The sequence below is a fragment of the Sebastes umbrosus genome, chromosome 1, assembly GCF_015220745.1.
Source record: "Sebastes umbrosus isolate fSebUmb1 chromosome 1, fSebUmb1.pri, whole genome shotgun sequence".
NCBI lineage: Eukaryota > Metazoa > Chordata > Actinopteri > Perciformes > Sebastidae > Sebastes > Sebastes umbrosus.
Window position 1 is genome coordinate 44,041,304 of NC_051269.1, and position 15,034 is coordinate 44,056,337.

The 15,034-nt window shown below is 36.2% G+C and overlaps 1 protein-coding gene across 1 annotated transcript in view; it reads left to right on the forward strand.

Annotated features, from left to right (window-relative positions):
* Positions 1 to 15,034, forward strand: part of si:dkey-222f2.1 (intermediate filament protein ON3) — a 28,144-nt gene that overhangs the window by 8,370 nt on the left and 4,740 nt on the right. Inside the window, exons 2-7 of the mRNA XM_037783420.1 lie at positions 5,501 to 5,709; positions 6,260 to 6,320; positions 8,072 to 8,167; positions 11,686 to 11,850; positions 13,343 to 13,468; positions 13,558 to 13,701. Coding sequence (XP_037639348.1) covers positions 5,501 to 5,709; positions 6,260 to 6,320; positions 8,072 to 8,167; positions 11,686 to 11,850; positions 13,343 to 13,468; positions 13,558 to 13,701 — 801 coding nt within the window. The remainder of the gene's footprint in view (positions 1 to 5,500; positions 5,710 to 6,259; positions 6,321 to 8,071; positions 8,168 to 11,685; positions 11,851 to 13,342; positions 13,469 to 13,557; positions 13,702 to 15,034) is intronic.

Consider the following 15,034-nt stretch of genomic DNA (forward strand, 5'->3'; position numbering starts at 1 on the left):
AGTTTTATTGCCTAAACCTAAAGAAGTTGTAGTTTTGTTGCCTAAACCTAAAGAAGTTGTAGTTTTATTGTCTAAACCTAAAGAAGTTATAGTTAACTAACTTACTCATTATTTAATGGTTCACTAGCAGTTAGTACTCATATGTTCCCCAGTAACTACTCATATTTGTGTCTTTTATTGTGAAGTATTATCCTCTCTAGAGCTCCCAGCTGGTCCAGGAGTTTAGATTTTGAACTTTGAGGCAGTAAAACTTCTTGTTTTACTCTTCAGAACTGCTAAAAGGCAAAGTCGAGTCAACTGACTAATAAACAAACCCAGCAGTTACCGGTGTAACCCAAGCCGGCCGATCCCAGCAGCACTGAAACATTAAAGAGCTGCTCCCCCTCATGCAGAGAAGTAATCAGTCTGATGATGATAACCCAGTTTAAATCTGAATGAGGCTCAACGATCCACTGGGACAGGTGATAGTATTTATTGATACTGAAATGATCAGTTAAAAGAATTCAGTGAATGTTTCTGGATGTAAACAGCCCTTTTAAACCCTGAATCAGTGGTACTAAGCCTCTGGATATTTAAGCTATCATCCCATTTCCGTCCTGTTGAGTTGTAACCTGATGAATCAGGTCAGACATGGTGTGGTTGTGTCTCCGAGGGAGAGTATTCAGCTGTGAACAGAGCGCTGGCTTTGTGTCGGAGGGAGGAGGTATAATAGGTGGTGGATATACCCGGCCGCAGGCAGGAAACTGGAGCCGGGCAAATTCAGGCAGGTGTTGATGTTGAGCTGCTGCTCTGCTGGAATGATGCCGTTTCTTTAACCTGTGAATACCTGAGGAAGGACGTTATTATTCTACAGTTAACTATTATTTCAATCGGTAACACCTCATTTTACAGGTCTGCATATTCCATGGTAATTAGGTGATAATATAGCAAGTAACCTATTTGAAATTTCTTTGGAATTACTGCCAAATTACCCCAATATTTATCACAATATTTACCTCAATATTTATCACAATATTTACCCCAATATTTACCTGAATATCTACCCCAATATTTACCCCAATATTTACCTCAATATCTACCCCAATATTTACCTTAATATTTACCCCAATTTTTACCTAAATTTTTACCTCAATATCTACCCCAATATTTACCTCAATATTTACCCCAATATGTACCTAAATATTTACCCCAATATGTACCTAAATATTTACCCCAATATTTACCCCAATATCTACCCCAATATTTACCTCAATATCTACCCCAATATTTACCCCAATATTTACCTCAATATCTACCCCAATATTTACCTCAATATCTACCCCAATATTTACCTCAATATTTACCTCAATATCTACCACAATATTTACCCCAATATTTATCACAATATTTACCTCAATATTTACCTCAATATTTACCCCAATATTTACCCCAATATTTACCTCAATATTTACCCCAATATTTACCTCAATATCTACCCCAATATTTATCACAATATTTACCTCAATATTTACCCCAATATTTACCTCAATATCTACCCCAATATTTACCTCAATATTTACCCCAATATTTATCACAATATTTACCTCAATATTTACCCCAATATTTACCTCAATATCTACCCCAATATTTACCTCAATATTTACCCCAATATTTACCCCAATATTTATCACAATATTTACCTCAATATTTACCTCAATATTTACCTCAATATCTACCCCAGTATTTACCTCAATATCTACCTCAATATTTACCTCAATATTTACCCCAATATTTACCTCAATATCTACCTCAATATTTACCCCAATTTTTACCTAAATTTTTACCTCAATATCTACCCCAATATTTACCTCAATATTTACCCCAATATGTACCCCAATATGTACCCCAATATTTACCCCAATATTTACCCCAATATCTACCCCAATATTTACCTCAATATCTACCCCAATATTTACCCCAATATTTAACTCAATATCTACCTCAATATTTACCTCAATATCTACCCCAATATTTACCTCAATATTTACCCCAATATTTATCACAATATTTACCTCAATATTTACCCCAATATTTACCCCAATATTTACCCCAATATTTACCTCAATATTTACCCCAATATTTACCTCAATATTTACCCCAATATTTACCTGAATATCTACCCCAATATTTACCTCAATATCTACCCCAATATTTACCTCAATATCTACCCCAATATTTACCTCAATATTTACCCCAATATTTACCTCAATATTTACCCTAATATTTACCTCAATATTTACCCCAATATTTACCCTAATATTTACCCCAATATTTATCACAATATTTACCTCAATATTTACCCCAATATTTACCTCAATATCTACCCCAATATTTACCCCAATATCTACCCCAATATCTACCTCAATATCTACCCCAATATCTACCTCAATATTTACCCCAATATTTACCTCAATATCTACCCCAATATTTACCTCAACATTTACCTCAATATTTACCCCAATATTTACCTCAATATTTACCTCAATATTTACCTCAATATCTACCCCAATATTTACCTCAATATTTACCTAAATATTTACCCCAATATTTACCTCAATATTTACCCCAATATTTACCTCAATATCTACCCCAATATTTACCTAAATATTTACCCCAATATTTACCTCAATATTTACCCCAATATTTACCTAAATATTTACCCCAATTTTTACCTCAATATCTACCCCAATATTTACCTCAATATTTACCCCAATATTTACCTCAATATTTACCCCAATATCTACCCCAATATTTACCTCAATATCTACCCCAATATTTACCCCAATATTTACCTTAATATCTACCTCAATATTTACCTCAATATCTACCCCAATATTTACCTCAATATTTACCCCAATATTTATCACAATATTTACCTCAATATTTACCCCAATATTTACCCCAATATTTACCTCAATATTTACCCCAATATTTACCTCAATATCTACCCCAATATTTACCTCAATATTTACCCCAATATTTATGACAATATTTACCTCAATATTTACCCCAATATTTACCTCAATATTTACCCCAATATTTACCTCAATATTTACCCCAATATTTATCACAATATTTACCTCAATATTTACCCCAATATTTACCCCAATATTTACCTCAATATTTACCCCAATATTTACCCCAATATTTATCACAATATTTACCTCAATATCTACCCCAATATCTACCTCAATATTTACCTCAATATTTACCCCAATATTTACCTCAATATCTACCCCAAATATTTACCTCAATATCTACCCCAATATCTACCTCAATATCTACCTCAATATTTACCTCAATATCTACCCCAATATTTACCTCAATATTTACCCCAATATTTACCTCAATATCTACCCCAACATCTACCTCAATATTTACCTCAATATCTACCCCAATATTTACCTCAATATCTACCTCAATATCTACCTCAATATCTACCCCAATATCTACCCCAATATCTACCTCAATATTTACCCCAATATTTACCTCAATATCTACCCCAATATCTACCCCAATATCTACCTCAATATTTACCCCAATATTTATCTCAATATCTACCCCAATATCTACCTCAACATTTACCTCAATATTTACCCCAATATTTACCCCAATATTTACCCCAATATCTACCCCAATATCTACCTCAACATTTACCTCAATATTCACCCCAATATTTACCTCAATATGTACCCCAATATTTACCCCAAGCATTGGTCATTTACTGTAAACATAGCAACAGTCTGTTATACATAGCAACGGTCAGTTATAAATAGCAACGGTCTGTTATACATAGCATTGGTCAGTTATACATAGCAACGGTCTGTTATACATAGCAATGGTCTGTTATACATAGCATTGGTCTGTTATACATAGCATTGGTCAGTTATACATAGCAACGGTCAGTTATACATAGCAACGGTCTGTTATACATAGCATTGGTCATTTATACATAGCAACGGTCTGTTATACATGGCAACGGTCTGTTATTCATAGCAACGGTCTGTTATACATAGCAATGGTCAGTTATACATAGCAACGGTCTGTTATACATAGTATTGGTCATTTATACATAGCGACGGTCAGTTATACATAGCAACGGTCAGTGATACATAGCAACGGTATGTTATACATAGTAACGGTATGTTATACATAGCAACGGTCTGTTATACATAGCAACGATCTGTTATACATAGCATTGGTCAGTTATACATAGCAATGGTCAGTTATACATAGCAACGGTCTGTTATACATAGCATTGGTCAGTTATACATAGCAACGGTCAGTTATACATAGCAACGGTCTGTTATACATAGCATTGGTCTGTTATACATATCAACGGTCTGTTATACATAGCAACGGTCTGTTATTAAGAAATAACAGACTGTAGAACGCCGGGATTGACCAATCAGAATCGAGTATTCAACAAAGCCGTGTAATAAATACAAATAACCAACTGATGTTAGCATGTTCTTCTCTCTGTTCAGTCTTCTGGAACTTTAAATGATGATTGATATGTTCGAAGGAACACTGAGACACACAAGAATATTTCTTAAAAGGATAACTTCGGTATTTTTCAACCTGGACCCTTTTGTCTCATGTTTTTGTGTCTAAGTGACAAATGGGGATAACACTTTTTAAACTGGTCCAGTATTGAGGGATTTCTGATCATCTGTGCTTCATATTTTCTCGGATTCAATTAACACATAAATATTATGCATTGATTATGTAAATAACCCAGTTTCTTTCAACACCTGGTGGTTCAGACCAGGTTGTTCTTTTACTAATTACAAGCATGTCCGTCAGTTTTTAGAGTCCCTCAGAAACTTCTATTTTGTGTCTCAGTTCTGTTTTGTCGTATTTGCATCATGTTTTTTTGTGTGTTGTCAAATTGGAAAATATGTTTAATTTTCTTCTGTTTTATTTATTTGAAACATATTTTTTAATGCACATATTTTATGTATTTACATTTGTTTTCTTAAGTTGCAGTGTGTTGACCTTCCCTACGTTTGTTCTTCTAAATAGAGCTGCAACGATCAGTCGATTAATCGATTGAAAGGAAATTAATAATAATTAATTACTCGTTAAAGTAATTCTTCAAATGTTCGATGGTTCCAGGTTCTGAAATGTGAGAATTTGCTGCTTTTCCTTGTTTTATATCGTAGTAAACCGAATGTCTTTTGTACTGTTGATCACACAAAACAAAACATTTAAATTGTTGAAATGTCTTACATTTTTACAAAATAATTGCATTGGATAGTTTAAGGTGAATCTACTGAGACATAAAACATTTAATAGTGTTTTTGTTCCTTTTGTTCTTGATTATAACGTGTCAATACGGAACACGTGTCTGAAGTCATACAACCACAAGTTAACTGATATAAACACGAAATCGGTCAAAAGAAGGTGCATCATGGTATCTCTGTCTATCTCCTTATTTTTTCCCACCTCCATCATTCAGGTTCGTTTCCTGGAGCAGCAGAACAAGATGCTTGAGACAAAACTGGATTTGCTGCAGGGTCAGGGGGTGGGCCGGTCCAACGTGGAGCCCCTGTTTGAGGCCTACATGGCGGGTCTGAGGCGCCAGATGGACCTGGTCAACAACGACAAGACCAAGCTGGACGGGGAGCTGAGGAACATGCAGGGCCTGGTGGAGGACTACAAACACAAGTAAGTCTCTGTGGTAGTAAATAGAGTCTCTGTGGTAGTAAATAGAGTCTCTGTGGTAGTAAATAAAGTCTCTGTTATAGTAAATAAAGTCTCTGTTATAGTAAATAAAGTCTCTGTTATAGTAAATAGAGTCTCTGTGGTAGTAAATAGAGTCTCTGTGGTAGTAAATAAAGTCTCTGTGGTAGTAAATAAAGTCTCTGTTATAGTAAATAAAGTCTCTGTGGTAGTAAATAAAGTCTCTGTGGTAGTAAATAAAGTCTCTGTGGTAGTAAATAAAGTCTCTGTGGTAGTAAATAGAGTCTCTGTGGTAGTAAATAGAGTCTCTGTTATAGTAAATAGAGTCTCTGTGGTAGTAAATAAAGTCTCTGTTATAGTAAATAAAGTCTCTGTGGTAATAAATAAAGTCTCTGTGGTAGTAAATAAAGTCTCTGTTATAGTAAATAAAGTCTCTGTGGTAGTAAATAAAGTCTCTGTGGTAGTAAATAAAGTCTGCGGCAGCGGACGGAGTCTCAGTATATATCATTGTATTTGTGTCCTGTCTCTGTTGCAGATATGAGGATGAGATTAACAAGAGAAACAACCTGGAGAACGATTTTGTTATCCTAAAGAAGGTCAGCACACACATTCATTCATACATTACAGGTGTGGTGAGTAAGATGAGCCACTCTATTGTCCTATATTGTCCTCTATTGTCTCTACTCTCTGCATTCCTAAATGCATTAAAACCATAAATGCTTCAGTACCTTTATTGTCAGCGTCACATGAGAACAGCAGCCAGAGTCCATCCAAGAAATCTGGCTTCATGGCCCGGCTCACCTTATACCGCCCCGCCTATTTTTCACTTCCTGTTCAAACGCAATTGTGTTAGTTCTTCCGGTTTAGTGCCAGCAGTACTGTTAAGCAGCTGCACTGCGGAGATCGCGTGGTTTTAGTAGAGACATACGGAAATGTCCTGAAATCACATATGAGGACATTTTGTAGTGTCTCATGGTTTAGATAGCTCCGCTATGAGGAGCTACAAAAGCTCCGAAGTACATCAGTACACCGGCCGGTCAGCGTCGTGTCCACAGTGTTTCTGTAAACTGTCACTACCAGATAGATGATGGGTGACGGGTAGACAAAGGTCCGACCTAGAGAGGGGACATTTATAAAGAGTTGTTACTCCAGGACACAACAATGATCAAATCCAAGCACCTGTTTTCCACTATTTAGCTGCTAGTAGCTAGGTCGCGCTAGACAGCTAAAGCTAAAACTCGCTAGCAGCTAGCGAGCGCCAAGGCCTATTGATAGAGGCCGGGTCACTCGTCATCAACGCATCATATCTTTGAGCGGCAACACATGCACAGTAAAATCTGGTCTGAACTTGCCGAAATTGAGCCAATCGCAATGCACGACCACGGCTTCAGTTACACTGCACATGTGTTATACCCCATACCCCAAAGACCCGGGCCCCGCCTCCTTCTATAGGCCTTGGCTCACGATATCTGTAGCTGGCTAGCTAGCTTGTTATCTATCGCCAAATTGCTAGCTATAAATAGCTATGTAGCACTAGCTAGCTAGCTGCTAGTTATAAATAGCTATAGCTAGCGCTAGACTCTTAATGTGTGTTCCAATCCGCGTACTTCTGTGCTTACACTCACTACTCTGAGTGCATAAGTGCGTTCACACTGGGAAGTACGGCAGAATGCAGTGCACTCAAAGTACCCGGATGTTGTACTCAGAACGGTCAGATCGTTGAGTGTGGAACGCTGGACACTTTCCACACTCAACTGTCGCCATCTTGGCTACGTAGCGGAAGGGGCGGAGCCACGACCACTATTCAAACATATGGAAATGGCGGCAGATGATGCAGGAGCTTTTGCTGTGCTGAACAACGTACCTTATAGATGTCAATGGGCTACGTAGATAACAGAATAAAACAATACGTAAACATACCGGTGCATTTTCAGCCAACAGGAGGACACATCGTAGGCGATGGCGTTAGAAACATAATTTCAACTCTGCGTTCATTTTCTGTGTATTCTTGATGAACAAAGCAGGCAGATATTTTGGCGGTAGTGGACGGGTAGAACCTGAAGGAGGCAGCAGCAACACAAAGGATAGCAGCTGCCGTAAAACCCCGAAGAAGAAGAAGGTATTTTGGCGGGTAGAGAGCCGCGGTGAAATGTTGCGATTGTCATTTCCGGTCAGTGCGCCGCAGAGTATTCCATTAGAGACGACCCTACCCCGCTGAAATATACGCACTACTCAAGTAAGTACAGAGTGCACACAGTGCACTACACTGAAGCGTACTCCAGGAAGTACGCGGATTGGAACACACTCCTAGTCTTGTTAAATCTCTGTTGTTTCTGTGTGTTTTCAGGATGTAGACTCGGCCTACCTGGTGAAGGCCGATCTGGAGGACAAGGTGGGAGCTCTGACTGACGAAATCAACTTCCTGCGTAACGTCTACGAGGAGGTACTGAAACTATTTAATCATCTTCCTGTATTTCTTTATTTGCATACTCTGCTATCCAGTTATTTCCCTCTGTCACTGTCTCACTGACCTCTGGTTCATTGTTCCGTCTCACTGGAGACATTAACTGTCTTTGGATGTTTTTATATCAGCCAATAGAAATCTTTTGTCTTTAGTTATTGTCACTTATTGTATCAACACTGAAACACAGGAAACATGTTCATTTTATCCCTTGAATAGATCGAAGGTCTGCAGCTTCACACAAACTGTCTGAACACGATGAGCTAAAAATGTCCATTTAGTTTTAACTTTGTGATTCTGATATTACTGAGATAATTTGGTTATACAAGTAAGGGATAATGTACAGCAACAGGGCGATGCCGCACGCGAAGCGGAGGGATCTCTCACCACCCTGAAGGGGATTCTTTCACAACAATGGCCCGCTAGCTGTACATTATCCACAACAATGACCCTCTAGCTGTATATTATCCACAACAATGACCCGCTAGCTGTACATTACCCCGCCTATTACAAGGCTACTTACTGAAGGAATCAATACTTAGACACAAAAATGGTCCGCCCGAGGCCGACATCAGAGCTGCGTCCATAGCAACGGTCTGTTATACGTAGCAATGGTCTGTTATACATAGCAACGGTCTGTTATACGTAGCAACGGTCTGTTATATATAGCAACGGTCTGTTATACATAGCAACGGTCTGTTATACGTAGCAACGGTCTGTTATATATAGCAACGGTCTGTTATACATAGCAACAGTCTGTTATACGTAGCAACGGCCTGTTATACGTAGCAACGGTCTGTTATACAGTACATAGCAACGGTCTGTTATACGTAGCAACGGTCTGTTATACATAGCAACGGCCTGTTATACATAGCAACGGCCTGTTATACGTAGCAACGGTCTGTTATACAGTACATAGCAACGGTCTGTTATACATAGCAACAGTCTGTTATACGTAGCAACGGTCTGTTATACATAGCAACAGTCTGTTATACGTAGCAACGGCCTGTTATACGTAGCAACGGTCTGTTATACGTAGCAACGGTCTGCTATACAGTACATAGCAACGGTCTGTTATACATAGCAACAGTCTGTTATACGTAGCAACGGTCTGCTATACAGTACATAGCAACGGTCTGTTATACATAGCAACGGTCTGTTATACGTAGCAACGGCCTGTTATACATAGTAACGGCCTGTTATACGTAGCAACGGTCTGTTATACAGTACATAGCAACGGTCTGTTATACATAGCAACAGTCTGTTATACGTAGCAACGGTCTGTTATACATAGCAACAGTCTGTTATACGTAGCAACGGCCTGTTATACGTAGCAACGGTCTGTTATACGTAGCAACGGTCTGCTATACAGTACATAGCAACGGTCTGTTATACATAGCAACAGTCTGTTATACGTAGCAACGGTCTGCTATACAGTACATAGCAACGGTCTGTTATACATAGCAACAGCCTGTTATACGTAGCAACGGCCTGTTATACAGTACATAGCAACGGTCTGTTATACGTAGCAACGGTCTGTTATACATAGCAACGGTCTGTTATACGTAGCAATGGCCTGTTATACATAGCAACGGCCTGTTATACGTAGCAACGGTCTGTTATACATAGGAACAGTCTGTTATACGTAGCAACGGTCTGTTATACATAGCAACAGTCTGTTATACGTAGCAACGGTCTGTTATACATAGCAACAGTCTGTTATACGTAGCAACGGTCTGTTATACATAGTAACAGTCTGTTATACGTAGCAACGGTCTGTTATACAGAAATTACAGACCGCAGAATGCAGTGATTGACCAATCAGAATCGAGTATTCAACACAGCCGTGTTATAAGTAAAGTTATTCTTTTACTAATTACTAGCATTTCCGTCAGTTTTTATTGTCCCTCAGAAACTTCTATTTTGTGTCTCAGTTCTGTTTTGTCGTATTTGCATCGTGTTTTTTTGTGTTGTCAAATTGGTGAATATGTTTAATTTTCTTGTTTTATTTATTTGAAACATATTTTTAAATGCACATATTTTATGTATTTACATGTGTTTTCTTAAGTTGCAGTGTGTTGACCTTCCCTACGTTTGTTCTTCTAAATAGAGCTGCAACGATCAGTCGATTAATCGATTGAAAGGAAATGAATAATAATTAATTACACGTTAAAGTAATTCTTCAAATGTTCGATGGTTCCAGGTTCTGAAATGTGAGAATTTGCTGCTTTTCCTTGTTTTATATCATAGTAAACCGAATGTCTTTTGTACTGTTGATCAGACGAAACAAAACATTTAAATTGTTGAACAATTTTAATTTGAAGATGTTACGTCATTTTTTTAAACTTTTCTTTTATGTAGACCAAATGATTAATTGATTGAAAATAATTGGCAGAATAATTAATAATGAAAATAATTGTTAGTTGCAGCCCTATTTTTAATTTTAGTAAGACTTAATAATTTTATATATTTCAAAATGTTAAAAACGTTCTTAACCAATGAATGGCAAAATATTGGAAATTTTACAAAATAACTGCAGTGGATGGTTTAGGGTGAATCTACTAAGACACAAAACATTTAATAGTATTTTTGTTCCTTTTGTTCTTGATTATAACGTGTCAACACGTAACACATGTCTGAAGTCAAACAACCACAAGTTAACTGATATTATCCTCTTAAAAGTCACATTTTTATGGAGGACGGAACCAACGTGACAGCCCCTCATTTACATAATGAGGCAGAAACGCATCAAGAAATGTAAAAAGAAATGTGTAAAGAAAAGAATACAGAAATAAATATATTTGGGCAAAAATAAATAAGGGGTGAAATGCAAAGGGAAAATCTGGAATAAATAAATGCATAGATACATACATTTAAAAATAAATAAAAAATAAATGCCAAAAAAAATAAATAATGTGAAGATTAATAAAAACTAAATACATAAATAAAGACATACATTTGAAAATGGATATAAAATAAATAAAAGATGAATGCAAAAATAAATAAATATTAAATGCGAAATATATAAAATATGAATACTAAAATAATTAAATAAATAAAAAATGCATTAAAAATGTATAAAATAAATACATGAATAAATAAAAGGGAAAAGTAAACCGAAGAGTAAATAAATAAGGGAATTAATACAAAGTTAAATAAATAAAGAAGCAAATTAAAACAGAATTATGAATTTATGTCCCATTTTATCAATTAATTATTGGCTATATTTAACGTTATTTTCGCTGTATTTAATGACATATTTATTTATTTATTTATTGTTTTGGCAGGTTCCGTCCTCCATACATCATAAAGTCAAAGAAAGAATCAAACAAAAATATCCAATTTTAGAAACAAAATGACAAAAAAAAGGAAACTTATTTAAATTTAAATAGAATTGGTCCTATATTGTCTCAAATAATTATTTAATTGTGGTTCACCACTTGTTGCCATACAGGATGGTATATATTGATGATATATTGTGTTTCCTGTCCTCTGACCAGGAGCTGCGTGAGCTGCAAGCCAGCATCAAGGACACCTCGGTAGTGGTGCAGATGGACAACAGTCGCAGCCTGAACATGGAGCAGATCGTAGCTGAGGTCAAAGCCCAGTACGAGGAGATCGCAGCCCGCAGCCGAGAGGAGGCCGAGGCCTGGTACAAGACCAAAGTAAGGAGACGGGACTCCTGAGTGTAATGTGTCCAGGAACAGAGCACTAGCTATCCAGCATCCATCATAATCCCTTGTATCAGCCTACAGTGTGCAGCAACATTCAACCTCTTTAACTCACATCTCCGAACTAAAGAGGTGACAAACTGTTATTTTAGAGTGAAATCCAAAATTGAACCAAACAGACACTAAGAAGACATTTAAGAGGAAGTATTCAGATCCTTTACTTTAAAGCCCTCCTCCAGCCAGTTTTTACTTTCTGTTTTTTGGTTAAGCTTCTTTCTGAAACAGAGAATGGGGGTTTGGTTAATAGTCAGACGTTATTCATTACCATGGCAACCAGATTTCCTCGTTTTTCAACCCAGTTTGACACAAAATATTGATTTAAAAAGGATTTCGCGTCCGCAAAAAAACCAAAACTTGTCCACTTGCTGTGTATGGAGATCAGAACTGCGTCCATAGCAACTGTTTCTTATAAAGAAATAACAGAAAAATAAAATATAAATGCTAAAATGAATAAAAAAATATGTGCAAAAATAAATAAATGCATTAAAAAACTAATAAAAAGTAAATACATCAATATTTAAAAGGGAAAACTAAACAGAAGAACAGATAAATAAGGGAATTAATACAAAGATTAATAAATAAAGAAGCAAATTAAAACAGAAAAATAAGTTCTTATTTAAGTTTATAATTAATTTTATCAATTAATTAATGGCTACATTTCTTTTTTATATTATTTTTGCTTAATATTAATTTAATGACATTTATTTATTTATTTATTGAGTTATTTATTTATTTATTATTTTGGCAGGTTCCGTCCTTCATACATCATAAACTCGTATTCAACATATTTTTGTAACTGAAAGAATCAAACAACAATATCCAATTTTAGTCCACTTGCTGTGTATGGAGATCAGAACTGTGTCCATAGCAACGGTCTGTTGTAAAGAAATAACAGACCGTTAAATTTGACCAATCAGAATGAAGTATTTAACAAGTAGTAATAACTCATTATAAGTGGTACTGTAATGTTGTACATGGTGGAGGTGGAGCTAATTATAATGTCTTCATATACTGTTGGGTAGTTTAATCTATAACAGTGCATCATCTTTTATAAACTGATCGTATGTTTTGTTTGTAAAATCATGACCTGAGAAGTAACTTTTAGTCTTAAATAAAAGTGTAAAAAGTAAAATATTTCCCTCTGAAATGTGATGGAGTAGATAGAAGTATAAAGTGTAGGAAATACTTAAATGAAGTTCCTCAAATCTGGACTAAAAGCTGAAGTAGTTGAGTAAATGTACTTCACCACTGAAGAAGACTCCTCTGTTTTAAGTTTTCACACATAAAGGAACAGTTCACCCACTAACACACATCTTTCTGTGATGAATGAATGAATGAATGATTAATGAATAAACTATAATTGTTTGAGGATAATGAATTAAATCTCGTTACATTGACTCCCACGCTGAACCTCCTCTGTCTGTAGTTCGACCAAATGTCGGTGCAGGCGAGTCAGTACGGAGACGAGCTCCGCATCGTGAAGGGCGAGGTCGCCGAGGTCAACCGCCTGATCGGCCGCCTGCAGAGCGAGATAGAGGCCGTCAAAGCACAGGTAACCTACAGGAAGCATTCATCCCTTTCAGAATAATAGATCATTTCAGATCCAGCGTGGATGACCTGTCCCCCCCGCCCCCCTCTCAGCGTGGCGGTCTGGAGAACCAGCTGGCTGAGGCTGAGGAGCGTGGAGAGCTGGCGGTGAAAGAAGCCAAAGTCCGGACCAGAGACCTGGAGGACGCTCTGCAGAGGGCCAAGCAGGACATGGCCCGACAGCTCCGAGAGTACCAGGTGAGATTACTGTTATTGTTATTATTGTTATTATTGTTATTATTATTTTAGGGATTGTACAGTTGTAGCCTCCTCCACGCTGCACACACAGACTATGGATAAACAGATTATATAGAATATACTCTCAGTCCACTAATCGCTCATTCTGGTAACGCTTCATTTTACAGCTCCGCAAATTTCATGGTAATTAATTGATAATTAGCAAGTAACCTATTTGAAATTTCTTTGGAATTACTGCCAAATTACTGCCGAATTTACCTCAAAATTTATCGAAAATGACTTTATTATAAACATTATTTAATAATTCTATGCTAAAATAGCATATGATGGTTAAAATATGGCCCTGAGGCTTGAGAAGCTGCTCTTCATTGGAGGTGGAAAACCAAAACTAATAGAAGACACTTCTGATCACCATGGTGACTGATTGTCTCCACAGATGTATCCTGGTAGCTGATGTCATGATTCAGGGAGTTTATTAAGATATTTATTATTATCTATTTATCAACAGACATGGAAATGAAGCAGATCAATTAACGTTGTATTCTTTTCCTGGAAATGTATTAAATCAATCACCAGCTATTGGGAAATAGCAGAATATAATTATTAAATCATGTTTATAATAAAGTCATTTTCGTAATTCCAAAGAACTTATGTGCTTACTTACTTCCTAATTATCACCTAATTATCATGAAATTTGTGGACCTGTAAAATGAAGTGTTATCGTCATGTTTTTATGCTTTCTTCATGCTGAATGACTTATTTCATGGAAACATCTCTGAAGAATTAACACCAGAATTAAAGTGGTGCTTTTGTGTAATTCTTTGTGGAGAAACTCCGTTTAACATTAAATCACCTAAACAGTTAGTCAACAAAATCGTAATAGTGTTAGTCTTCAAAGAATTTCTTTGGTCGATGATAGCCCAAAAGTTTATAATTAGATTAACAATAAAATGGAACAACATATATAAAAGTAGCACTAAAGGAAGAAATACAAAGGAAACCTCAGCTGCAGTGCAAAGTAGAGAAGCAAAAACGTCCATCGAGATAAATACAGTTTATTTTATTATATCTTAGTTTATATGTGCGAAGTGACATGAAGCTATAGTATATTATATAATAATATAATATTGGTTAATCACATGGTCCCATAAATCAGACAGTTGTAATGATTGTAATCCAGACTGAGATCAGAATAGAGAGCCATCTCTCTGCATGACTTACAGTTACATATATACATATATACATATATACATACATACATACATATATACATATATACATATATACATATATACATATATACATACATATATACATATATACATACATACAT